Source organism: Lagopus muta, chromosome 11, assembly GCF_023343835.1.
Source record: "Lagopus muta isolate bLagMut1 chromosome 11, bLagMut1 primary, whole genome shotgun sequence".
Lineage (NCBI taxonomy): Eukaryota > Metazoa > Chordata > Aves > Galliformes > Phasianidae > Lagopus > Lagopus muta.
Window position 1 is genome coordinate 8,671,368 of NC_064443.1, and position 27,335 is coordinate 8,698,702.

At 42.0% G+C, this 27,335-nt stretch overlaps 2 protein-coding genes across 2 annotated transcripts in view; one reads left to right on the forward strand and one right to left on the reverse strand.

Moving 5' to 3' along the window:
- LOC125698633 (sarcolemma associated protein) overlaps positions 1-27,335 on the forward strand; it is a 403,851-nt gene that overhangs the window by 286,480 nt on the left and 90,036 nt on the right. The gene's annotated exons all lie outside the window — the stretch shown is intronic.
- On the reverse strand, positions 206-25,897 carry DENND6A (DENN domain containing 6A). The gene is made up of 20 exons (XM_048957268.1): positions 20,334-25,897; positions 17,872-17,910; positions 17,736-17,778; positions 16,118-16,230; positions 14,931-15,011; positions 14,464-14,569; positions 13,342-13,421; positions 11,980-12,042; positions 11,252-11,307; positions 10,790-10,912; positions 10,520-10,615; positions 7,933-8,027; positions 7,025-7,090; positions 6,866-6,930; positions 6,249-6,338; positions 4,424-4,477; positions 4,229-4,338; positions 3,509-3,611; positions 2,562-2,636; positions 206-2,075 (listed from the first exon to the last, which is right to left on the reverse strand). The coding sequence occupies exons 1-20, from the start codon at positions 20,745-20,747 to the stop codon at positions 1,944-1,946; spliced, it is 2,004 nt and encodes a 667-aa protein (XP_048813225.1). The 5' UTR covers positions 20,748-25,897; the 3' UTR covers positions 206-1,943.

A 27,335-nucleotide genomic window follows, 5' to 3' on the forward strand; every position in this document is an offset into this window, starting at 1 on the left:
ACCCCATACAACTTTTCCTTTTGCCTTTCTTTTGAACAAGATTCTAATAATTGCAGCTGGTTCAGGGATTTGAGCTAGTATCAGCTCCTAAAGGTCACCCGAAGGAGATGGCTTCACCACGTCCCACAAGGCAGCAGTCTCTACAAGCTGTTGAGCAGCCTTGCTTACATCAAGGAGAAAAGTCACACCCATGATCCAAGTCATGTAACTTCCAAAAACTGAAACTCTTTATTTTCTTTTACAAAAATAAGTATTGCAGTCATGTGATAATATTGATCGTGGTTGTTACCAGGTTACATTGTTCCAAGGAACTACACAGTGCTCCAGGTTAGCTTTATGTTAAGAATGGCCACTTAGTAATTTCTGAATTAGAAATTATATTCATCAGGATGTGCAAACAAAATTCCAAGTTAGAAGTTAATGCTGAAGTGGTGCAGTTTAAGTAACATGATACCTACATACAACTTTTTGTCATGAATAACTGTATACAAACCATAACAGTATTAAAATACACATTTTCATAAAAATAGTCACGACACTTTGTATCGAAATAAGACATTTTTAGAAAGATGGTATGAAATACTTATTATACAAAAGCATTTTCCTATAGCGGGATTACAAGGTCATGTGTTTTTAAAAACTCCATCCAAGCACTTAAAAGTAGATTTTTTTGATAACTGATCCACTCGTCGTGTAAGTGTATGCTGTGCGTCCACGATAGCATCAAGTTTATTCTACATGAAACTGGTCAAGGTATAACCCTGCATGTAGAGCAGCTGAGTCCGAATATGCCACTGAATCTTGCTCAAGAAGATAAACATCACAATTGTTGCTTAGTACAGAACACTACTTTTTCATGCACATCTGCTATGTGCATATACCATAAATAATGTCCCTCTACAATCTTCCCTTGCCACAGTTTGACCTCTCCATAGGCTTTTGTCAGCTAAAGTCAGCATCCTCTTCTCCCCACCCCATTAGCTCCTCACTGACCCTATTGCTGTAAGTAAAAATTAAAACCTAGAAAATAAAAAATATATATTTATAAAAATTTCTGACAGAGGCTGACCATGGTCTCCAGCTGAAACAGTCTGTGTACTGGCTAACTACTGAAATCACTGGTGTTAAATTCTGTATTAGAACGACAATCTGTTCACTGTGATGAATACATTTACACTAGTGAGCCACTTTAAATCCTGAACATCAGCAGTTTAAAACCACAAACTGGTATACAGCTATTTGATATTTGTTTAAGGCATTTGAGCAAAAGCACCCTAATTAACCAACATCAAATGGAAGCAATTTCTCTTCGGGCAATGTTTGTCAGCTGCCTTCTCTTCTTTAAAGATGCTAAATTAATTTGGTCTTTGGAAAGAGGATCAGAAGGTGAAAGGAAGATACAGTTAAGAACCATTCTGATTATTTCAGCTGTCTCTGAAACAGTTTCATAAGCTGTTGATGGTTTACCAGTAAAATACCCCAGTATAACTTGGTGTACTGACCAAGTCACATATTATGCCAGTTTGTTTTTTGTTTTTTTTAAAAGGAAAGCAATCAGATACTACATCAACAGGACAGTACAGGATCAATATTGCTTACCCCTGAGTTAACAGCACTGGGTATAGCAGCACCAATTAGAAAACATTCTGCAGTGCCAGCACTGCACTGTGGTCCTACACCGTGGAATAGCTTCAGATGCCACGGATTTGTCTTTAAGAGCACTTATTTCAAACATTATTAGACACAGGAATTCCTTTAGTTGCACTGGTACTTAAGTGGGAAAAACAGTGAGAATGTTACAGTGGACCATAGCAGTCATAAAGTCCATTTGTAGTGTTACTGTACTGGTTAGATCTTCGTCCTGAACTTTGTAAGCCACTGTCTTCTGTGATACTACATTCACCTGTTTCCTGCACACACACACAGACACACAGCAGCAGGAATCACGTTGTGCCAGTTTTGAGCAAGATGTCCTGCAAGTCATCTGGAAGTGCGAGTATAATATCACGGATGTGTGCCTGCAGCTTCTTCAGTGTATCAGTTTTCACAGGAAGATGTTCTCTGTCAGCCTGCAACTGCAAAAGGTACAACAAAACATGACCTGCCAAAAATGCCACTTTACCTCAAAACACACCAAAACGACGTATTAGCAAATGCAGAAAATGAATTCCTCATTTTTTAACAAAGTAAAATGTGACCCGCTGATCTGGTCAGGTGTTCTCACCATCCACCTGAACTAACGCTCAGTTGGACTGTCAGCAATCACAGTAAAGTTTGGTTCTCTGCTTCCCTGAGTATTCAGCCTTGCCCCCTCCCAAAGCAGTCACAAAGTGGTTTTAACAAATCAAGATCTGTGTAATGCTAACACAAATGGCTGAATGGAGAAGCTGGCTGACTTCTCAGGTAGAAGTGTTTTGTGCTTTGTTTTAAAATAATCAAGATGACTGATTTATGGAACCTAAATATCAAAAATCATTTTTGTTAAGTACCTGTAAGCTCAACTATTTAATACCTCTACCTTGTTTAGCAAGACATCTATTAGCCATATTGAATTCACTTACCAGTTTATTCTTTAACTTCAAGACCAGATCAACTGTTTCTACTTCAGAATGCTTCTGACTCCAGAAAACCAAGTTCTAACAAAAATAAAAATTAAGCACTGATGTATTTATGACAATACATACAATTTTCAAAAATAGTATTAATGTGCACCTACTGTTCAGAGTGGGTCTCCTTTCCCTTGTTCTTATGCCATTTACTTAATTCATTTTACCCACATACTGTCTCTGAACTACAGAATCAGTTTTATTTGCGTATTTGCTCAGCCCTTAGCATAAAAGGATAGCAGGATCCAATCCAACCACAATACAAACAAATATAAAAAGTTTCATGCCAAACAGGCTTAGATTAAATAGCATCTAAAACACAAAATGGCAGTGAATATTTACCAAATCACATTAGCCAGCATGATGAAAGATTGAAATAGTGTCAGGACATTAGGGGTTCCTACCACGTAGTGGATAAGGATGGATCTTACAACAGAAGTTCACATATGTAGCATTCTATTGTCTATCAACAACAAATTTCACTTCTCAGGTTTTAATTTTGGATCAGTTAAAGGCTTATTTCCCATCCATAACTAAGTAGTTGTCTATTTGCTGTGATACCTTAAACACTGTAATACACTTTGAGCTGTACCACAGTTTATGAGAAATAAAACATCAAGGATGGAAATTGAATGAGATAACATCATCAAATATGATGAAAAAAGTAAAATAGAAACTATTACTTACAACCAAAAAACTACTGGAGATGTTTTACATGTGATTAGTCATTATACAAAAGCAAAATTCATTTCACATTGCCCTTTTTTAAATGTTAGTCCTGGTCTGTACCTGGTTAGCTAACTCATGTTTTGCTAGAATGTACTTGACAAAATTCTTGACATTTTTACGTCTCACCAATGGATGCAGCAGGAATCAATAACCACAACCACTCATTTTCTAACCTCATTGCAGAGTGCTTCCAAATGAAGTGCCTCCAGCTTCTGCGTCATTTCTTTTTGCCGGCTTCTGAACCAGCCATCGAAGTTCGGTGATTTCAAAAAATGCCTGGAAAAACACAGAAGAAAAATAAATCTTATATTATAATTAAAATTCTGATGTTTCCTATGTCTTCAACAGTACTACAGTTACATTGGAGTTGGAGAAGGTATCAGGACCCTTCCTTTGTTCACTGTCTGAAGAACGTAGCATTCTGAAGTAGAGTTTAACAGTAGCTTCTGTTAATCCAGAAAAGGATTGAGGAAAAAAAAAAATAAAGAAAAGATGTTTGAAAGACAATAAACTCCAGGAATTTTGTCAGGAACAAAACAGGGCTGAGTTTTAAATGTTCCCATTTTAGCGTTTGATTGAAAGGCAAATATCAAGTTAGAACTAGACCTTCACACCTCCACACAGCCATGCCAATAACACTTGCACACAGATGCCCACAGTGTTAGCAGCATCTCGTGGTAACGATTAATGGGTTAGAGAAGCAGATTTAAGTAACTACACTACAGCAACCATCTTCAATTTCTATTGAATCATAGATTCAAAAAGTCAGTCTTATAAAGTCTTACTTAAACCAATACTGATAATAAGCTTGCTCAGTGATAGTGATATATAGTGATATAACTGATGTTTCTTTTTTGTTTGTTTGTTTGTTTAATGTTGATGAAATAAATGACCTGTAAAGTCCTATCCAGTCTCCTTTTAAACCAGAGGTGAGCTGTGGTCCTGCTTTTTCCAGCGTCTTCATGAAATCATCCTGGCTAAAATGCCTCAGCTGTGGTGGACTCTATAAAAAGAGAAAAGAGATCATTAGCATACAGTAACTGTCTTCTCTATCAATCTCCATCTCATTCCAACTGTATTTCCCATACCTTCCATGGTGATATACATTTTTGCAAAGGCATTAGGCTTGCCACGTAACGTTCCTAGAGAAAGGAAAAAGAAAGGTTGTTTGCATAAGCAGTATTCAAGATACACAATCCACGTGTATATTTACTTATCACTTGTGACCACAGTTTTCTAAGTACTGGTACAGGGTGGGGTCAATGCATATTTACCATATAAGAATATAAGGAGAAGCTTATCTAATTCCATTTATATTCCTCAGCTACAGAAGCTGACATTTGCTCGCTTCTATAACAACACATGGAAAAGGCAAAGCAGGAAAGGAAGGAAACATACAGAATATATACTGAACTGCAGCCACTAGCTAACAGGTTTTTTTTGGTAGTCCACAGGTACCTTCATATCAGGGGTGATTCCAAACAACAACCTCTTGTATCAAGTATTTGGAAATGTGTCTTAAGAGTCCAGCTGCTGCACCAGCTGTGGGCTGCTCTGCAGTAACAATGCTTGGCAATGGCACTGGCAGCCAGTGGGAGAGCCAAGCTTAAGCTCTGACTACAGAAGGCAGCTCCTCCTTGCCAGATCACACAAACAGGTTGACACAACCTCTTATTCATCTTTAAAATCTGTAGGCAAACAGTCACATGTTTTGATCCATGAACATGACCAGCTCTGATAATGCTATGAAAAGCCTGGTTCCATCTTCAGAGAAAACAAAGCTCCCCCTGTATTTTTCTTGATGCAAAGAATGTAGAGGGTGATCTCAACCCGTGAATTTAAGACTTGTAACAAATTAATTCATTTTCTTGCTTGAAGTGCAAGTTTGAACACAACAGTGGATATGCCAGAGAAAGGATTTAGGTTCACCCTATGTGCCCATCCTATCTCAAAAAGATAAAAGACATAAGGAAAAACTCCTCTAATTGTTAACATCCAAGGGCAAACAGAAATTCAATCTGATCACGGCATGCTCTAAAACACTGAAAAGTTCAGGTGATCCACAAAGTGATTAGAGAGCACTTGAAGGAAATAGCAGATATATAAAATCTAATGCTTGAGGTATCGCTTCCCAGTGTTAAGCACTTGTCCAGAGAAATGCCTTAACTTTGCACAGAAGTGTTTGGGACTTTGTAACTCCAAATGCCAAGCAAGAGCACGTTAAAACACATCTATCATTATCCAGTTTGGTTATAAAAGAGATGGCAGATTTCAATTTCAGTGCTAGTCAAAGCCCCCAGACTGTTAGTCTGCATGGGTTCAACAACCTCAACTCAATATTTGTTTGTCAGCATAAAGCTGTGCCATTAGCTTGTAGCCAGTAGAGCAAGATTTCCAATTACAGGGCTGGTAAGCTTTTACTATTATAGTAAATAAGAAATCCCATATTTAAGTTTATTTCAGCCAACTCTCTTTTCAGTGAAGAATTAAAAACAATGTAGTGAACATTTAGCATTCCAACAAATCTCATGTCCTGGTTAGATATTAGGCAAAATTTGTCTCCTCAGCTTAGCTGAGGAGACCTGAACAGGTGAAGAACACCATGTTTAAAGAGCCAAACAACAGATACCTGCCATTTGCCAAAGAGCAAGATGCTGTAAACCAAATTATTCTGATTCAGCAAAATTATTATTTTTTTTAAATGTGTGACACCCTGATAGACAGCGAGTAGATGCATCTCTGTCTTTAATTCAAGTCAGTCTCTCCTTTGTAAGAATTTAAATAGCATCTTCTAGAGCCAACTGATCTTGCAGAGGTTGCTGGAGATCTGCTCTGTGTTAGGAGAAAAATTACTTGTATTATCCCCCCAGCTACCTTATGAAATCACTGTAAGAACAAAGTCTGACAACTTACTAAAGGAATAATGAAACTTTCTGTCAATTCCAAAAAATACCGCCGAAGAATCGCGCTTTGTGCTTCTGTAGGACGTTTCTGCTGTACACCCTTAAAAAGAAAATCACAAAAAGGCTGTTATTACTGATATGTAAATAGGGGTATTTTTTTAAATAATATTTATTCCAGTAGTTGTGTGTACATTTGTCATAAGCTCACTTATTGCACTCCCTATGCTGAAACATGGAAACAAAGCAACAGGATCAGCCCTTCAGTGCCTGATTTTCAGTTACAAGTTTGGAAGCTCTGGTTCTTGAACATGCATGAAATTTCTGGACCAAAGAGATCGGGGGGGGGGCAGCAAGGTGAAGAGGTCAAAACAGATGAACTGATCTGTCACTTAAATTACCTAAATTATAAAGCTGCTTGAATTTTACAGTTCACTCAGTTATGCAAACAGCTAACAAGAAGCCCTTTCTCCTACAATGAGAATATCTAAGTATCTATTCAGTCATGAATTGGGGCAAAGGAAGCAGAATGCAGTTTCATTGTGATTATGCAGACACAGCTCAGCTCTAACTGAGAACAGGGTAGGGCAGCATGCAATACAGTTGCCATTAAGAGACTTACAGTATTACCTTTTGTAACTGTTTAACAATTTCTTCGTCTTTGTTCAAGTATGGCTTATAAGAGGTATAAACACCTAAAGAAAAAAGGCAGCAGCATATAGCCAAAGGAAACTGTGCTTCTTTTGAACTAAAAACACTGGTGATTTAACTCTTAGGTAACTTTATTACCAGGTTTGGAGTCCAAAGTTTTTAAGTTCTTCAGTTTTTTCACTTTCACCTGCTTTGGAACATCACCTGCCAAAACATTCAAAGCCACCTGTTAACAATCCTGGAACCTCAGCAGCCAGAACTTCCCTTTATCTGGTTGGATGTTTGACTTCAGAAAAAATAATGGTATAAAATCCTGCAGGAACTGCAGAGTGGGATGAAAAGGAGGAAAAAAAAAAAAAAAAGAAAGAAAAAAAAAGGAAGACTGTAGTTTCTAGATCCCAACCACAGAACAGGCAGCATTTTGTTTTTCTCCTCCCTTCTCTCTGTCTGAAAGAGGTATTCTGAAGCTTGGACAGAAATGATGCATTCTGAAGTAAAGCAAAAACTTCCTTACTAACACTGAGCACAGCACCTATCCTTAATTACTGTGTAAATGCAACATAGCTCATTGTCACAGATTTTATGATGCATGACCCTAACCAGGTATTTATACGCCTCCTACTTGCAGCACTGAACCAGCCACACAAACAGCTGTGTGCAGGAATCCCATGCCATAACTGCAGTTCTGCAGGATTTTATTACAGACTTGCAATCTGCAATACCAAGTATTACATTAAAACCCCACTCAATTATGCAACTAAAATGCCTACCATAACCAATCAATAACTAGTGGAATATTACTTTATTAATTAATTTATTAATACAGCTCTTTTAATGGGTCCTACATTTCTCTGCACTTGCTGTGACTGATTTATTAAATCCTAAACAGAAACAATGTTTCTCAACACAGATACAGAACTTGGTATGAATGAAAACTTACACGTGGTTAAACATAAACTAAATTCATCAAACCCAATGACATGTTTCTTCATAAACAAGCACACATATCTTGTCAGACAGGATTGCAGAAGACATTTATGCCTTACCTGGAAGCTTAATATCTCCAATCCTGATGATGTGGGGCCAGTGCTGGAGAGTTTTTGCAAAAAAAGGATTTGTCACCCCTAGAATAACAGATGGTCTAGAAGAACAACGACAATGTTTAAAACAGGACAGCAAGAACGTGTGTCTCAATGAACACAAAAGGCTTTAACTTGAAGTTATTTCATTGTTGTATTGATTTTCAAAAGTTAAAATGTAAGTTACAGGTAAAGGTGAGCTTACCAAAGTTTCCAAGGCTTAGAAAATGGCTACGCAGATGTGTGAAAGTCAGCAATAGAAGTGCCGTATGGAATCACAGAACTGTAGGGGTTGGAAAGGACCTCCAGAGATCAGTCCAACCCCCCATCCTTCTACTGAGACTCTCAGCTCTATGCTGCCTACTTAAAATAATGAGAACAGGGTATTATCTGAATTATTACTGTGGATTTTGTTTGTTTTAAATGATCAGGAATCTGACCCTACATTAGAAAGGGTAATTGCTATGTTTCAAGGTTTATGACAAACCTTGGAGTAATTTTGTATGCATGTCAATACAAGACTTTTCAGTTGAGCTACCACTCAGATGACAACACGAGGCAAAGAGACACTTGCTGCTCTGCTTCCTTTTCAACACTTCAGTGTCCTTTATTAGAAAGCAATTATCAGGTGGAGAAGTACAAGAATACTAATAGCATTGCTCTCAAGCCTGCAACCTGTCAGGTTTTCCCATCTACTCATTACAATCTGGCTTTGAGGATGCATACAGACAGCCAGAGAACAAGAGGCAGTAAGACCACAGGGCTGCCATTACAGCAAAGGGCTGCAGAATTTGGGATTTATATTTTGATTACATCATTTTAGTGCTGTATTTTTCCATATAGTGGCTGCCACCATTTTATAACCACACTCTAGCTAAGGAGAGTACAGCTGCAACCTCATCGGAATTACTGCCATAAAATAGATTATTGTCACTTCCTCAGATTGGTCCTGAAAGTCTCAGATTTTGTTACGCCATGAATGCTGTTCTTAATAAGTTTCCTATTTCTTAGGGAAAGGTGGGGAGGAAAAGGAAAGTATGTCCATACTACAATGACGAGCAGGCATAAACTTCTGTGCTACTCTTCACCTATTTTTGACTTGCATTCCTCCCTCCACTTGCTGATTGTAGCAATGTGTGTTCTTTAAACTCATTAGGTATTCAGAGGCAGGAAAAAAAGTCTGAACACACAGCTCTGTAGCTTAGTATCATGTCTGGGCTATGAAAATAGCCATTTTCACCTCTCAGCCTCAGTGCAGCATAGAACAGGCGGTACCAAATTGCATCAGTTTCTCTGAAGTCTTCTCTTGTTTATCACTGACTCAGCCTACACTATCAGACCTCTTCTGAAACTTACTGCTGTTCAACCACATCCATCTGGATCCATTCAGTTCCATTATTTTTGATGTTTATACAATCCCACTTAACTCATTAGCACTATTCATTTAAATTCACTGGGGTCTCCAAATATTGTTCACAATTTCTCCATGTTATCACACATGGTTTATATTCTCTTTTCCAAAACAACAATGAAGACCATTATCCATAAAAACACCTCAACACTTTATTCTGCTGTACTCGATTTGTGATGGCTAATCTTATGTTCTTATCACTGTCACAAGAAAAGACAATCAACATAAGAAACAAACTGATTCTCAAGAGGCACAACCTTAGGGGTGTTAAGCATAGCCTAAGCACACAGAATTAGCACATCTCATGCCTATTTTGTGCATGGTCAAAAGCACCCTTCTTTGAGCCACTGCCTATTTCCAATCCTTTCGTGTTTTTATTTTTCATAAGAAAGCAAGAGAAATTCCAGCTCTGTTTCACACACTAAGCTTCCTAATATCTTTCTATTTGCTACACATGTATTGATACAATATGGGTGGCTGAAGTTTAGCTAATTCTTCTTGAAATTATTTTTAGAAATTAAATTACATACTGCATAACTATCCCCATGGAATACAACTGTAAGCTCAATGCCTACATTTAGATGTTTTTCCACTGCTGCATCTCTGGCAATGGTTTTTGTTTGGGTTTGGTTGTTGTTGTTTTGTTTTAAATTGAGAGGGAAAATACAGAAAAAAAAACCAACCAAAAAAGCTAACACAACAACCACTGTCTGTTCAGGAAAAAAAAAAAGTTTTAAAAAAGATCAGTAAATCTAACACACACAGCCTATAGCACATCAAGCTGCATTTAAATAATGTAAAAAATACTGTAGGTGTATGCTGTCAAAATGAAAGTAGGACATCAATAAGTTACAAGGAGTCCTTAAAGGAGATGTGAGATTCATGCTTTTTTTTTTTTATAAAAGGTAATTTCTCAAGTGTTTACAATGCTTTTCTGACAAATTGAGTGCAAGTAATTCATTTTTGGATGCGCTGCCTCAACTAGTGACAACATCAGCAGCTAACTGCTGTATGCTTTTAAGAATTATCTTACAGTAAGCAGTCTCAACTCCCTAATAACAAAAATTCAGCATAGTTTAAAGCAGATTTGTGGTTACAAGCAGCTTTGAAAGACACCTTCAGAACAAAGCTTGGTTTACTTACGGAGCTTGTGTGCGGGTTGTGTATTCTTTGAATTCACTGTCGTGTATGGTAAAGTACGGCCTGAAATCACTGCAGTACTTTAATGGCGAAATACAACTGCAGAGTAGAAAGATAAGAAGTTTTTGTATCTGTGCAATGGAAAGTTCACTACAGAAAAATCGAAATGAACATTTATGAGGCTTTGCTATATTCAGATACACCCGAGCGGCACTCAGCTGCCACTGACAGTGACTCACTTGGTCATCTGTTCTGCAGCTCCACCACACTTACCTCACGAGTGCCAACACGGTTTCTGAAGATTCTGCTGGCGATGGTGCCATGACAACAAGCGGCTCCCCCAGCAGCACCAGTTCCCACAGCATCTGAATGTGAAAGAACACTGGACAGAAACACCTGAAATGAGATTGAGGGGTTTTAGTACATTTAACATAACCAGGAGGAGTACATATTTGATTGAGTACAAACAAGGTTTCCAAGAGAATCTGAATTGGTTGAAAAACATAAAATAACATTGCAAAAGGTAACGTTCTTTCAACAGACTTGCTTATTTATTTCAGTTTCATGCTGTATGTTACCTGAATTCTTTTTTTAGGTAGCTTTAGAGAAAAAGAGTATTAAAAATAACACTGATAAGCATTAGCTTGTGACCTATGAGCTACGTATTATGGAATCCTCATTAATATTTAACTGGTGGAAATTCACAGTTAGGAATAAATTAATTCACATTCCTACCTGAAAAGATCTACTTCATGAACAGTTGGTAAGGTCATAGAGATCTGAGCATCTGCCTAAAAGACATCACAGTACTAGCTTTTTAGTCATGACAGCTAATTAAAACTTTTCCTTTAATGCTTACAGACAGTAGACAGTACATACCCTATATCCCACTACTGTACTTAATAACTACTGCAGTGTGTAGTACATTACGTCCACAAGTAACTTTTTATTAATCTAAAAGTTTCTCCTAACACCACCTCCCCACACAGGCATGCAGCTTTCAGTGCTAAAGTGATACAACACACTGATGCTGTTTCAAACAAGAGCTGCACAGCATATGAAGGAAGACACAGACAGATTTGTTCTACAACCATCTTCCATGGAAAAAGAATTTGAATGTGTTTTTTGTCCTCCAAAAATAGTACAGTTTTACCCGTTAAAAGGATGTTTAAGTTGTTAATTTTGTTAGCCAGCTATCCCTACCCAAAAGCAGACAACTCGTCATCTCCTGAAGAGCCTGGGGTAATTGGCTTTAAACATCTTTCATACGAAGAATCCAACACTAGGCTGTTCTATTTGAAGTTTCAAAGACACTGAATTTCATTATCACCAAAATATGTGGGGATTTGCTACCAAGCTTTTATGAACAAGTAACCAAAAAAATAAAAGCACAACAAAACCAACAAAGACAACTGTTCAGCTTTGTCTTAGATCTATATACAACAGCAGCATCTGATCTCTACCTGGTGCATATTCTGTACTATCGGGGTCGTTCCAGGCTTGTCACGATATGTTGGAACTCGCAGCTTTGAAAGAAAGAGAGAAAATAATTCATTTTCCTTGTATTGAAACCAGGAGTGACCTAAAATAAATGCTTACAGACAAGCTGCAACATTTAAAGACAATGTCACACAGTACAATTTTTAACTTGCTCTACAGAACATCCACAGGGCAGGAAGGTTCTACAGAGGGATCTGGATAGGCTGGACTGATAGGTGGAGACAAACTGTATTAGACTCAACAGGGCTAAGGGCAGCGTCCTTCACTTGGGTCACAACAACCCTGTATGGTGCCACAGCCTGACGGAAGAGTGTCTGGAAGGCTCCCTGGCAGAAAAGGTCCTGTGGATGTTGGTCAACAGCCAGCTGAATACGAACCTGCAGTGTGCTCAGGTGGCCTAACAGGCTGACAACATCCTGGCTGCTATCAGAAATAGTGTGGCCAGCAGTACTAGGGAAGTGATCGCCCCCCTGTACTCAACTCCTGGTGAGGCAAATACTGTGTTCACTTTTAGGCCCCTCACTGTAAGATACTGAGGTGTTGGAGTCTCTTCAAAAAAGGGCATCAAAGCTGGTAAAATGTCTATAAAACAAGTCTTAGGAGAAGCAGCTAGGGAAGTTACTTAGCCCAGAGAAAAGGAGGCTCGGGGGAGACTCTATCAGGCTCTACAATTACTTCAAAGGAGACTGCAGTCAGGTGGGGGTTGGTCTCTTCTGCCAAGCAATGAAGTGACCAGACAAGAGGAAAGGGCCTCAAATTGCATCAGGAGAGGTTTAGGTTGGATATTACGAAAGATATCCTGAGAGGGTTGTGAAGCACTGGAACAGTCTGACCAAGGAAGCAGTTGAGTTACCATCCCCAGAATTATTTAAAAGATTTGTAGGCGTTGCTCTTGGGAGCATGATTTAATAGAAGACTTGGCAGCTCTGGGTTAACAGTTGGACTAAATGACCTTAAAGGTTTTTTCCAACCCAAATGATCCTATGCTTTTTTTTCCTTTTACTTGACCAGAATTGAATTCTCAGTATTTTCAAGTGATACTTAATATTTTATTTGGCAAATATAACTAGCAAATCCAGCTAATCTCCTGCAAATACCAGAAGATTAATACAGACACTGCACTAGTAGTGATCTGGAAACATCTCTCTAATGTCCACAAGAACTAAAAAAGATTACTCCCTAATCAAGGAACCTAATCAAGAGTGGAGTGTAAGTCTGTTCCTATTCTCAAGTATGAGACACTGAAAACAAGGCAGAGTACAGTGAGTACATACACAGTAAGAGGGGAGGAAAACATCATCAGAGAAAAGTTGTGAAGTTCTTACCTTCATTACGACACCCATAATAGGCAAGTGTAGTACTTCCCCTGGAATTGGTGGTGGCCAACGATCAACATCGCTGCAGACTTAAAGAAAAATGAAAATGGACTAAGAACAATTTATAACTAGTTTGAATGCACAGTAACTCATGGTATTGCAGTCATCTTAGTGCACACTGAAATCTAAGTTAGTTCTAATACCTCAACAGTGTTATTTATATTTTCTTCACTCCATACTCTAGAGAAGTCTTACAGCGCAGATGACATTCTTCACGTATGCATTAGAACTGTGAAGGTTTTCATTTCAAGAAAACACTATTGTCTTGTCTTCCTTTTAGAGCAACCTGGTTCACAATTCATTGAAAGACCATTACAGAAACCCTTAAAAAGTACATATTAAGAAACTGGACAACACACATACAAAAATTGCTATCATAGGAAAGAGAGATGCAAGTAGTTAGGGGGAATTTAAAAAAGTCTTTGGAGGTAATAATAATAAAGTTTGCTTAGCAAGCTTTCTAGCATTTTCTTGAAAACAATTTTAAGTATCACTGCTAATTCTAGTTTTTTTTTTTTCTAGAACTTACTCTGTTTGTAATACAGTCAAAAAAACTCTGTTTATCTACAGGTGATTACAAACAATTCTTTTGTCAAGAATGGTTTCCACCAATTTCTGTTCAGTATAAGTACAAAGACAGGAATTTTGTATGGGGCAGACTGAGGGAACATTTAGCAGCACTGCCCTGTTGCTGCTCCTGCTTGGGTAAAACAAACACACACCCTCCCTGCCAGCCCAAGAAGACAACACACGTACAGCTGCTTAAGAACATTTGTCAGAATGCCTAAAAGGATTCAACTTGTGATGAGTACAAATTAAGGACTGATGTCAGCTGCTTGTACTGCTAGCCCCCACGGGGATCTTGCACCCCCCCCCCCCCCCAAAAGGATCCAGAATCAGATCAGTTCTGTTCAATTATCTAGACAGAAATCAAACCAGTTTGCTGAAGTTTCAGCCCTGTACCCTGCAGAAAGACAAATGCACAAACTCAGATGTGACAGTTTGCTATTTGCCCAAAGCAGTTAGGAGATATTACAGAGTGTTTCTGGAACAACGTAACAGCAGCACTACCTGCTTCCAGGAAAGCCTCACTTTTTTCAAAATATTCCGGTGCTATTTGCTTAAGCACGGTGCGAAAGAGATGGACGTATGGCAGCTTGCTGATGAGGACCAGTGACTGCAAGAAAGAATAACAGCACAAAGATGTCACTCTGAGTTAACGCCTTCTATCGCAGCTCTAACTGTTATCCTCAGAGAACATAAAACGTGACTTTTCCTCACACATACAAGCCAACCACACATGACCACAATCAACTGCAAAGAAAAATCTCCCGAGTTTCCAACTCTTTGTTCTGATGTAAGGTTTTCTTCTAACACTGGAGCTGGAACATACTCACACTCACAGGGAACTCAGACCAGGTTACTACAAACCACCACAGCATTGAGCTACAGGAGCAAGATATCCTTTCTGCTTCCCTGATGTCTCTGAAAAGCAATTATCTTCAGAATACATATTTTCCTACGAAAATCAAAATTACCTTCTGAAAATAGCCCCTTTTTAATGATTTATCTCGAACTTGTCTGAAATACACATAGCCATAGTAATACGCTGGATCTTTCTGCAAAAGAACCAAAAGAATTCAATGTATCACACTGATACTTTCTGTCTTTTCAAAGGATTCTATAGGGCTATTTACATGCAAACTCAAACTGATTAGATACAGGTAAGAAGGATTATTCTGTTTACTGACATTAGAATCTTTATGATCATTTCAAAGACAAAGTACCACTGTGTGGAAAGAGTTGTCCTTTGTAGCTTTGCTATTTTTCTATCTACGTTCTCTTGAAATACCACTGAAAGCAAAACTAGAATAAATTGCCAGAGGAATAGGTCAACACTTAAATTTTGCAAAGTTGCACTAAAAAGATGTTAGCAGCTACAAACCTTAAAGAAATGGGAAACTTGAAAAGACAAGAACTAACATGTAATATGTCAGCGCTACAAAAGATTGTTGGAGTAGTAGCAAGCTCTCACGTTTCAGTGATAAAACATCAGTTTCATGCTTCTTACATGCAGGAATTCAAATATTGGCCACATAAACAGAACTGAGAATCAGACTCCCACTAGCATAATTAAAGGCCTCGGTATTTCAGTGTTCCATAAGAAAACGCTGGTAACTTTTTGCCTATGAACTCTTGATAACGCCTCCATCTTAAAAAATAAAAAGAAAAAAGAAAAAAAAGAAGGAGGGCTGAGGGGGAACAAAACAGAGAGAGACCTCTCAGCATTGTGCATTTGTTTGTTTCTGTTTTATATTCTGTTTTTAAAAAGTTATGAAGTGTTTCAGATGCAAGGGATTTGACAATCTGATCTCCAGGCCTCCAGACACTAACAGAACAGCTCTGGTCACTGATTTGATTTGTTACAGTCCAAAATCCATGAAAACTCAAGGAATAGTCAGTGGAACTGATTATTAGTTAATTGTTACAGTAACAACATACTACCAAATAAATAAATGAATGAATCTGCTCAGCTTCCTCCCTCAGAACACCCAGCTTTTGTTCTTCATGCACGAATTTCAGAATTAGCCTAGTAGCTGACATCATTCAGAAGATCTTTTATATATATATATATATATATATATATATATATATATATATATATACACATACACACACACACACACAGACACAGAAGTATTACTTTTATTGTTTTATTACCAACCTTTAAGTACACTGGTAGATCTCTATCCAAGTGGTCCAGGAAACAACACACAGAAGCTTTCCTTCCAGAAGACCGTCGAAATCTAAAGCAAAACTGCGTGTCGCCAAGACAACCTAATGGGAGAAGAGAGAGGGAACAGCAAATGACAGCATTCAGCATTTCAACTTCACCACAGAAAAAGGGAAATGCACTCCAATTGTGCCTGTTTATAGATACATTTCATATATGTTTTAAGTAAACAATTAGATGGTTTTGGCAACAATAGCTTTCTTTAAACAAGAAGAAGAAACATAAACTCTACTTTGTGAGTTTGTTAGCTTTGAAGATTCAGATTACATCCCTGAACAGCTCTACTGACAGCTGCCCAACTGTTCTTACACATTTTCTTGGTCTGGCTGTACAGTTCTGCTCATCTTGAACAAACCTCATTCCTCTCTTCAATGAAAGCACTTAACCTTTGTTTCTTGTATACCAAGCTGGGGCAAGCTAATGCAGAAGTTGACCTGTAAGCTGTTCTCTTGTGGTTCTCTGTGCAAGCCAAGGACTCCATTAATAATTTTACTTACCACTCTTGTAAGGGCAAAATAAATAAATAAAGCAGCCTTAGATCCTAATGCATTATTTTGTACCTTCGGGACCTTTCAAAGGTTGGACAAATTTGTAACTATCACCCATGAGAGTCAGAAGGAAACTCATTTTCAGTAACAGAAGCTTTTCCTCTGTTTACCCACTGGATATCAAGAAAAGAGAAAATACCTTAATTTTAATGACATAAAGACAAAGGGGAAAACAGCTGAGGCTTTTTTTTTTTTTTTTAATATTATGTATACCAGAAAGCTCTTACATATTGAAAGCACCTATCTGCATCATTCCATAGCAGAGGTGTTATGCTGCAGAGGAATCAAAAGCAAAAAGTACATGCAGCTGTGGGGACAAATGTGTTACTACAGGTTTTGACTGTGATAAAGAAATAAATGTGAAGACATGTCTGTACTTCTGCCATCTCTTTCTGCAGGTGGTCCAAGCCTTCAGCCACATGCCTCTAATTCCTCTTTGGCAGCAGAACAGGAAAATTTAGATGAAAGAATTCAGCAAGCAGGACCACACAAGGCAAAAAAGGAAAGAATAGAAAATTTAAATTACATGTATTTTTCCTTCAGGACTGTTCTCCCTAAATGCTTTTGATTTTTAAAAGTCTGTTTCACTGTCAGGAATTTAGGAAATACACACTTAGATCTACATATTTACTAGAAGAATGTCCCAGACCTTCCATCTGCTTCAAACCCTGGGCTTACACTTTTCTCCTCAATTACAAAAATATTAGTTTGTTTAAAAGAGATATGTATCTCTTCTATATACTTGCAAAGTACCTTAGAACTTCTGCATGCACATCACCAGGAAGGTCTTGCATACATTCCTGATATTTCACCCATAGTAAATAAAGAATTCTCAGGCCTCACTGCAATACAAACAACCATAGTTTTATACTTAACTGCAACTTTCCTGTACTGCAATACTAAGGTTTCCAGAAGAAGGATTTAATCCCAAACCCTGGATTTATACTTGTTGAACAGCTTAGTCCAACAGCAGATGACTACAGAACAGAAAAAGCACTTACCTGAGTTGGAATCTGGAAAAGATAAGTAGCAAATATTGGTTTTCTAAAGAGTAGGGAAAAGAAAAAGGACAGTTACATTTCCTGGTATTTCTAAACTAAAACCAAACGACGTATTTACACAGCAACCATTACTTACCTCTTTGTCGGTGAGCTTTGAATGTGGAGGATATATTACCTACAGGAAAAAGAAAAAAGGTAGTATTTCATTAAAAAATACACCAAGTATAAGTAAACAGCTTCTCTTAAGTGTTTCTACAATACAACCCTCAAATACTTGTCAGCTTTAGGCTACTGACTGTGATAAATTATTAATGCTGTGCATCTCTTCTTACTCACGTGCTTTTTAAGCTAATGATCTTTGAGAGTAGATTAAAGAACACCTCTACAGGGTGTTCCGGGTGCGAGCTGAAGATGATAAAGGTACACTCAAAAACTCAGGCTATTTGACATTTGGCACAGCTGGTCCTAAGGAAGAGCAGTTTGTGTTTAACTTGTACCTAGAAGATGCAGTTACTGTCTGAAATCTGTTGCACTGGGTAGTTAGATTGGGATAACCAAAATTCAATCACAGAGCACCTACTGTATTAATATTAACTGGTGAAGATGGAACATTTGCCACAAATGAGAGTCAGGAGTGTGAAAGAGCAAGAATTACACCCACAAGGCCACTTACACTGACAAAAAAAAAGGTTATTTGGCATTGCTTACAATGCATAAATCACAAACAATGTGACAACTGAAGGCACAACAACAGTAACTACACCAGTAAGTAAGAAAAGAGCAAAGAATGAAACAGATCCTCAAAGCATTCTGCTATGCCAAGGCAATATTGTAATCAACTTAAGTAATGCACTCCATCAGAAGTCGCTCAGCAGCTGCACGATGCCGCGCTCGCCTGCATCCAGTCAGAGCTTTAAGCCTACAGTGAGGCTATGATGAAGGGGGCTGCCAGCAGGCTGGAATTCATACCCCTGTTGCTCAGCAGCTACTGTACCTTGGCGGAAGTCAAATGAAGATGAAACCAAAGTAAAACCAGCAGCAAGCGTTATCGTCCTTCCCATCGCATCTCAGCCTTTCTGAGCTGCATGGGTGGCCACCTCAGTGATGAAGTGATAACGAAAGCAAGCAGAGCCCAGGTGAAGGTGATTTTTTGCACAAACAAAATACAATGTTTTGAATGACCTTAAAGAAATACAAACAGAAAAGAATGAGAACACCATTTCTGTGAGCTGCTGCTAGGCCAGAAGGTGCAGAAAATGAATCTGCCTATCAAAAGCACAAAAGAAAATGCAAAATAAAAAAGAAAAGTGAAAGTTAAGACACAAAGAAGCAGAATGATGAGAGACCGTAGCTCCCTGCTTTCCAAATGCTTCCCTTTGTAACTTCAGTGTTCTTACACACACTGTTGTTCCTGCCTGAACTGGTCATCTAACATGCTGGGCAGGAAAGAAAGGACACGGCTTGAAAGGCAGCATCATAGCAGAGCCCATGCCAGAAATTCTAACTTCCCTATAGATGTAAGTGCACGCTGTTGTAAGTGAAAGGAAAGTAAGTGGAAAACTGTGACTAGTTGGAGGAAATACAACAGCTACTTCAGAATCCTCCCCTGCAATGCAACTGTAAGGAAAAGGCCCTACTGCTGCAGATTTTGGCAAAGCACTGCTTCTGTCTAAGCAGTTTCCAGAGAAGAAATAAAACAACTTCTTTTGTGTAGTTTGAAACTACGCTGCATTTGCTTTGCATTTGTGCATCTCTTAACACACTGTAATGTTAAGTAACCTCATTCTTAGGACTCCAACTGAAACTAAAAATGTAACTAAAAAACTCAGGCCGTAATTCCACACACATGTTAAGTTTCATTTTAGGTGTGCTTTCAGCTACAGTGAACTGGACTGCTACCAGAGCTGCCTGCTGACCACGCAGAGCCCTGAACGTCCCTCACCCACACACAGCGCCCCTGCCTCAGTCCTGGGCTACACAGCACTATCATCCTCCTTGCCGCCAGCATTCGGTGAGAACAACGCAGATGCTGCCATAGGACGCTGGTTTATTACTTGTTTTTCCCCTGAGCCATTGACACACATCAACTCTGCTTTAAGGATTCTAACAGCAACACTAAGCCAGTCAACGCGCACCCCTGCTAAAGCACCATCCCAGCCACAACAAAGTAGCGAGGAAGCTTTTCCTTACGCCCCAACCGGTTTCTGCACGGGCACGAGATGAGCACGAGATCGGGACGTGAAAGCGCCGAACAGAGGCATTTCTGCAGTTTATTTCCCAGCCCCATCGGCTGCTTCGCGCAGCTCCCCGCGCAGAGCGGCAAAGCGCAGCGGCACGGAGCTGCCGGACCGCCCGGCAAGGGCGCAGCGGCGGAGCAGCGGCCGGCTGGGATTTCGCACTTGGCAGCACCGCAGTTCCCTCCCGGACGCGGCCGCGCTTCCCCCGCGGCTGTGCAACACCGCCCCAGAGGAAGTGCCCGATTCCGGCGGGACGAAGGGCCGCGCCGCAGAGCCGGGCGTTCCGGAGGTGGGGGGGCGGTTGGGGGAGCAGCGATGCGGCCCCGTGCCCGAGCCACGGCGCCCGCGGGCCCTTACGTACCTCCACCGCCTGGCCCAGCTCCAGGTCGAAGCCCACCACGCACACGCAGTGCAGCCAGGCCGAGAAGCGGTCCCAGGGCAGCAGCGGCAGGCCCCGGTCCGGCCCCTCCGCCGCATCCTCCCCGGCCTCCGCGGCGCCACCCGCGCCCCGCTCCCGTAGCGCCATGGCGCTGCCCCCGCCCCGCGGCACCGCCGCCTCGCCCGGCCCCGCCGCCGGGAGCCACGTGACCGCGCACCGCCTCCGCCGGGAGAGACCACGGGGCGCCGGAGGGGAGGGGGCGAGCGGCGCCGAGAGCCGAACCACCGCCGGGGGTGTGCGGAGCTCCGGGGCCGGCGCTGGGAGCGGGGAGGCACCGAGCGAGCGGCAGGCAGCGCCGGGACGGCAGCACGTCGTGCGCAGCGCCGAGCACCGCATGGAGCGGGCAACAAACAGCGAGCCTCTCCTGGCCTGTAAGCCTTAGCTTCCCACCGGACTTCAGACTGGCTGCTACGTGCAAAGCTTCCCTGCAGCAGAAGCGGCCCGGCTACCCTTTCTCCCACGCAGGAGCCGTAGATATTACCGCCGAGCTAACGCGGCTGTACGTCCTTAATGGGAGACGCAGGAGTATTGGAACGCGCTTCTTCCTTAAAGACTCATTAGCAACATTTGGTTAACTATCAGAATAAAACCGTAAGAAACTAAAGGATGCTTTCATCTTTATCGCAATTTCCTAGACAAAGAGGAACAAACGTGTAACTCAGGCAAAATCACGTTATCATTGTAATGGCTTAAGACACAGCAGCCTGCAGTTACCATAAGCCATTAGTGGCAAAGCGAACTGCAGATCCACAGTAAGATACGGCAGCGTTAGTGGCTGTGCAGGAAGGCTCTGCAGCTGCTTCAGCTCTTGTTCCTTCCTGCCATTTCAAACTCAGTAACTGCTACAGGTTTGCTCACTCCCAGGTTCTGCATAGCAGCCTTTTACAGAATAACACAAGACTGAGGCTTGGGTTCATCAAGTCAAAGTTCTGGCAGTGATTCTACCGCAGTACTGGTCCCATGTAGGAGCTGAAACAGGGCCTGGCTAAGAGCTCTTAGTATCTTAAACTAAGTGACATGTCATGGCTTCTTACACACCTTCCCTGGCTTATATTCTTGCTATCATTGCTGCAACAAAATAACAGCAGTTATTATTATATATCTGTTATTATTTAGTCTCCTCTATTTTTATCTTTCCACATGTGGGGAAAAAAAAAAAAAGTATTCCCTTAGATTGTAATTGTAGACACACAAACTGAAGAGAATGAAGTATTTCTCTGACTGATGTTCCCTGCTCATTTTGTTCAACGTCAGTCAGTAACTTACCTGCACTGGATGCTTACCAGGAGTAATCTTTTGGCAGGAAAAGGTTTGGAGAACAGTGATGATCTTTGAGGAAGAAGCATTCTCACCTCCCCGAGATCCCCTGATCCCTACATACTCCATCAGTTCACACTGAGTTTTGCCCAGACAATTCAGATACCTTTTTGCCTTGGTAAAATGTGGTTATCTTTGTTGGTTGAGAATGAATGTCCGTTGTCCAAGAATTAAAATATTCCTGCAAGCATTTTAAGTATTGTCATGTTCAGAACTGGGACTCTTGTCTCTATCAGGAAACTTTTACTGGGTCAGATTAGCACAGGACAAACTTCAAAGCTGGAAATCAATCAACAGAGAATGCTTTGCTACAAGTTGCACTTACACCTGTACAGCTCTGCTATTGGTTTGCTTACAAAGCTCTCTGAAGCCTGTCTTAGTTATGCAGTCATCTTTTCATTCTGCAGGGTTTGGATGAGATTATCTTCTAGAAAAAGCATACTCTGTCACAACAGTTCCTTGAATAAAAACAAGTATAGACCTAAGCAGGACAAGTCCAAGCCATTCAGCATTTGAGTTTATCTTGCTTTCTCCCACCCTTTTTCAACTACGACTGCTGTCTCTACTGCTCTATCCCACCTCCCAGCAGGATGCTTTCCACCACATAGCAGCACAGGTTGTGCTGGCTGCCCAATTCCCATAGCTTCAGCAGGCAGTGACTGAGCAAACTGTGCCTTTCCACTGAACAGCCCCAAAGAACTGGATAAACATCTCCTCATCACCTCACCGCCCCCCCTGCCTTCAGATTGTAATTTAAAGCCATACTTAATTTGTACTGGAAAACAAGGTCTAATAAAATGCACTTACATACAAAGAAATAGCAGTTTGTTTTTAACATTTTTTTCTTATTTTTCAAGCAACCTATGTTACCAATAGCTTTATTGATAGCATTATTGATATTATAAACTATAAGATATGCTTTTGAACAGCAGTTGCAGAGACTGAAGGAGGAGCCTTGTAAACTTATACAACTATTCTGTGACCACTGCAGCTGGAAGCAAAGATCAGCAGTCAGATTCTTTTCACTCACACAGCAGTGTGACCACCCCGAATCTTTGACAAAAGCTGCTCACACACAGCACTTCAAACACTGAGCAGCAAAGTTCGCAGGCAAAGCTGAAAGGTAAGTTAGCTCTTAGATATATCCCAGGCTTTGTTTTTTCAAAGGTCTTTATTTAGGATAATTTGGCTCTTTTTTAACACAATCATGAAATAGCAAGTAAGCTATTAGCTAATACCTGTTGTTATTTTCCAGTACAGATCATTGAGAGGGGTCATTCTTGCTCCATTTACTTCTCATGCAATGACAGAAATACACTGCTAGAGGAAACGTGTAGAATGCACACATACGCATTCAGCAGCTCCTACAAACAACACATAGCTGAAAATTCCAATAGCATTATTGCTGTACTGATGTGCCTGAAACGACGCCATTCAGTGCCGTGGCTGTCCAAAGATGCACGCTATCATGCACGCTCAGAATACTGTACACTTTATTGAGAACCACAAGCAGTATATTTTAACAAACTGCCCAGAGAATCACCACGTTGTCACAGCAGTATCACCATTCCTTGTTCAACTCATTTTGTGAGACCACTTGTCCCACTCAAGAATAATGTATTTTCAGTCACTGCACCTAAAAAGCAACTACAGATCAGCAAACTGAGTGTGAGCCAGCTAGTCTTCCCCCAGCCCTCTAGCGGACAAGAAGTGATTGCTATGAACTTTAACACCATAATCCGTTACCATCCAAACCGACACATTCACAAGAATCTACTGCTCTGAAACGATTTGTCACTTTTTTACAGTTCAGCTTAATTCTGCTGCTTCTGAGGAAAGCTTCCTTGGCAAAATACGTCACATTGGGATGTGGATACAAGTCCAAACTTTGCTTTATGTTCCCATTTTGCCCTACATGACAGTAAATGCCTTTATAGACAGTCATGTTTTAAAGTTTGGTACGGCTGCAGATAGTGCAATTACCCACACAGTTTGTTGTGCTTCTGGAAATTAATGAAAAACCAATTTAGCAAACTGCTGATGTTCCAGGGATGAGAAATTCAATAGAAAACTGCACACCTTCAACTTTTTTTAAATTGTGTTTTCATTTTCAATTTGCATCTTACTTTTTACATTGCAAACGGAACGTCTTTCACACAGCACACCTCATTCCTTCCAAACCTAACAGCTTATCTTGAGCCAAGACCTCCCACCAAGCAATTATTTCACAACAACACCTCAATAAGAACCTTAACCTAACAATGTTTTGGTAGCCCTCTAGATCACCATTACATGATATTCAGAAATATGAACGGAGTTGTCCATAATGATGCTCACTGTTTCCCTCCTTTAGGCAGTCACAGTTAATTCAGAATTCTGAGCAAGCACCCTTCAACAGAAGATCTTATTTTTCAGTAAGTCATCAGAACTAAAGGATTTTTCCTTCAAGCTCATACACTCAATCCAAAATCCAGATGTTTGGCAGGTATGTGCAGAAGTTCTAACTCACGTTTCTGAAACAAACACCAGTTCTTTTGGGGACAAATACAAGTCACCTCCCTTCCATTTACCTTATCCAAGATGGCTATAGAGCAGGCTGTTCTGCCCTCAGTTATGATGGCTATCATTAAATTTCATGGACTTCCTGCCCATTAACCAAGCGGCATCTTGCTGCCCTTACCTAACATGACCACCACAGCTACTGCCCCTCTGCATTTTACACCAAACAGTGGTTTGCAGAAGAGAAGCATATGCTTACGGGTCTTCCTTACTCCTGCAGAGTGCAGTGCATGAGCACTTGGTACTTAACTGTTTTCATCCACCTGTTCCCTTCCACAGTTCAAAGATGGGCACTACCAGATAAGCATCAAAGACTTCATAAAACACCCAAGTGACAGTTCGTATCTTCAATCCAGAATGAAACCATCTTTGTACTTTAACTTACGTATGAGCCTGTACCTAAGTTCTGAGCTCATTAGACAATTTGAAATAGCAGTACAAGAGTCTGAAAGAGATCCATATCCATCCAACTTCCCCGGGAGCTGTAAGTCATGCAGAGGAGGGCTCAGGTTAGGCCCCCTGATGAAAACAGGCAGAACTCTGCTGTTCACTGAGGCACCTGGCAGCACCAAAGGCATTGAGCAGTGCCATTGGATGCCCCCTGGGTCATCATAATGGGATCTCTCTGAGGGACAGAAGAAGTTCAGGATATCATAATATATGTGACAGGGGCTCAGAGTTTAAAGGACTTGTAAACTTAGGATACTCTTTTATTCAACTGGTCACTAAAGACCTTAAGATACTGTACAGATAATGCAGTGTGAAATACGTTTGCTTCTCAATAATCGGATCTGCAAAAATATAAATACTTAGAATGTTAGTTAAATGCATCCACTGCTCAGCTGTTTACCTTTACTGCGACTCAGCTCTTTTCATTCTTACTCCCCCTAGATTCTAATGCTTCTTCTCCATCTTGAATTTGACTTTCAATTCCTTTCTCCATTAAACAGACATATAAAAACACAAGACAATCTCAAAAACATTATTTTCATTCCAACGCCTACAGTAGCATTTGTTGCTGCTGCTTTTTATCCTTTTCCAATTCCAAACATTATCAATTATTTCTACTTCTGCTCTTTCCCTTGGGTGTAACTCCTGATGGACTTCATTTCTCTGCTTTCCCATCCTCCTTTTATGCTCCTTTTCTCCTTTTGATGAACTACGGCACCCTGCATGCTACAAACAAGAGATGTACCAAAATGCCATTTGTTCTAAAAATGAGTAAATTAGAAACATAGTTGTCACAACTGTAACCTTTTACAGACTAGAAGACTCATGAAAGCTATGAAGCAATAGCTGGCTTTGCTTCCATGAATAGAGCTGAAAATTACTAATCAACAGTTCCAAAGTTTCCATGTATTGGTTTGCTTTTATCCTCAGATATCAGACTTATCTCTCCTCTTGGATTTCATTTCCTTGTTTCAAACTCAGACTTTACAGCCTGGATTTGCTTTTTTTTTTTCTCCTTTGTATCATTGGAAGAACAGAGAACAACAAGGCTGCAACGCATCAAGCTTCCCCCCAACAACAAACAGAACGAAAAAAGAGGAGGAAAAAATGAAGAAGACCCTGAGATCTTCCTGTAACCATTCCTTCTGATGCACTATGCAGCCTTACCTCGAGCGCTGCCCATTTCTCACACTGCTGGCTGCCCTGCCTGGCCCGGCGCCACTTCTGCGTCCCAGGGCTGCCGGGCCCCACGGAACACCTCTCCCTGATCCCAACCCCTCGGCACGAGGTAATTACAGCTCTGGCGCAGCTCCACCATCTCTCTCGTATCAAACAATCTCCGCTCGTTTGCTTTATACAAACTGACTCATGAACAAATCGGGACCGGAGAGCCCCGTTTCGCGCCGGCCACCGCGTGACCTTGAGAGAACGGCAGGCGCCGCCGGAGGCGCCAAACAGAGGAGAGCGGGCGGAGCCGAGCCGCGCGCCGAGAGACAGCGCCCGCCGGGACCCCGCTCCCCTCGCGGACCCGCCTCCCACCTGCAGGCAGCCCCGGCTGCGCCCTTTCGTAGCCGCCCCTCCTTCTCCTCCCCTTCGCGGCGGCCCGCCCGAACCCTCGCCCCGCCGCCCGCCCTCAGAGCCCCGCGCCGCGCACCCGGAAGGCGGGCTTCCGCCCCGGCCGTAGCTTCGCGCGGCGCAGCGCGCAGGTGCGGGAAGCGGGTCCGCGGCTGCGCAGAATCCCGCTCCGCGGCTGGGGGCGGCCGCCGCGCCTTCCCTATGATCGGGGCCCCGCTGAGGACGGCTCCGCCCTCCGACCCCCGCCCCTCCCCGGCAGCGCCGCGGCTGTTACGCCGGGTAGGTTTCCAGTCACTATGGCGGCCGCTGCGCCGAAGGTAAGGGAGGGAGCGGGGCTTCGCCGCGCCCCGCGGCTCCTTCGGGGCCGGGCGCCGCCGGGCCGGGGGGAGGCGCGCGGGGCCGCGCCGGGCGGGGAACGCTTCTGACCCGGCTTGTTTTCGGCTCCGCAGGTCGGAGGAAAGTTTTCGCGGTCGGCGGCTGCTTGAGAGGCAGAGCTACCGAGTGGGCCCGGCCGCCGGGCCCTCTCACAGCGCCGGGCCCGAAGGAGCCGCGCTCGGCGGGCGGAGGAGGCTCTGCGCGGCCCCCCGTGAACGGCCACCTGCGGAGGGGCTGAGCGGAGCCGCGCGTCCGCCCCCCCCCCGACTCCCCGCCCGGAGCGCCGCTCCCCGCGCCGGGGGCTTCGGAGGCGCTTCCCGGAGCTGCCCTGCGACCCCTACCCGCCGGCGGCGACCCGGAGCCGCAGCGAGCTGTCGGCGCGCCCGGGGCCCAGCGAGCCGCCCGCCGGCCCGGCCTTGAGAGGGGAGACGCGAGCTTCTCCGTGCCTCTGCGAGCTCCGAGCGGCCGCGCGGGGCCGTAGAGCGCTTCGGCTTTATCTGCGGTCGGGGAGGAAAGCGGTGTTGCTCCGGTAGCCCGGCCCGAGGAGCGCCCGTCCGCTTTAATGCGCGAAGATGGTGAGATGCGGACTGCCCTGTGACGCGACCCGGTCCCCGCTGCGGAGTGCGGGCTCTGCGGCCGTCTTCCTGC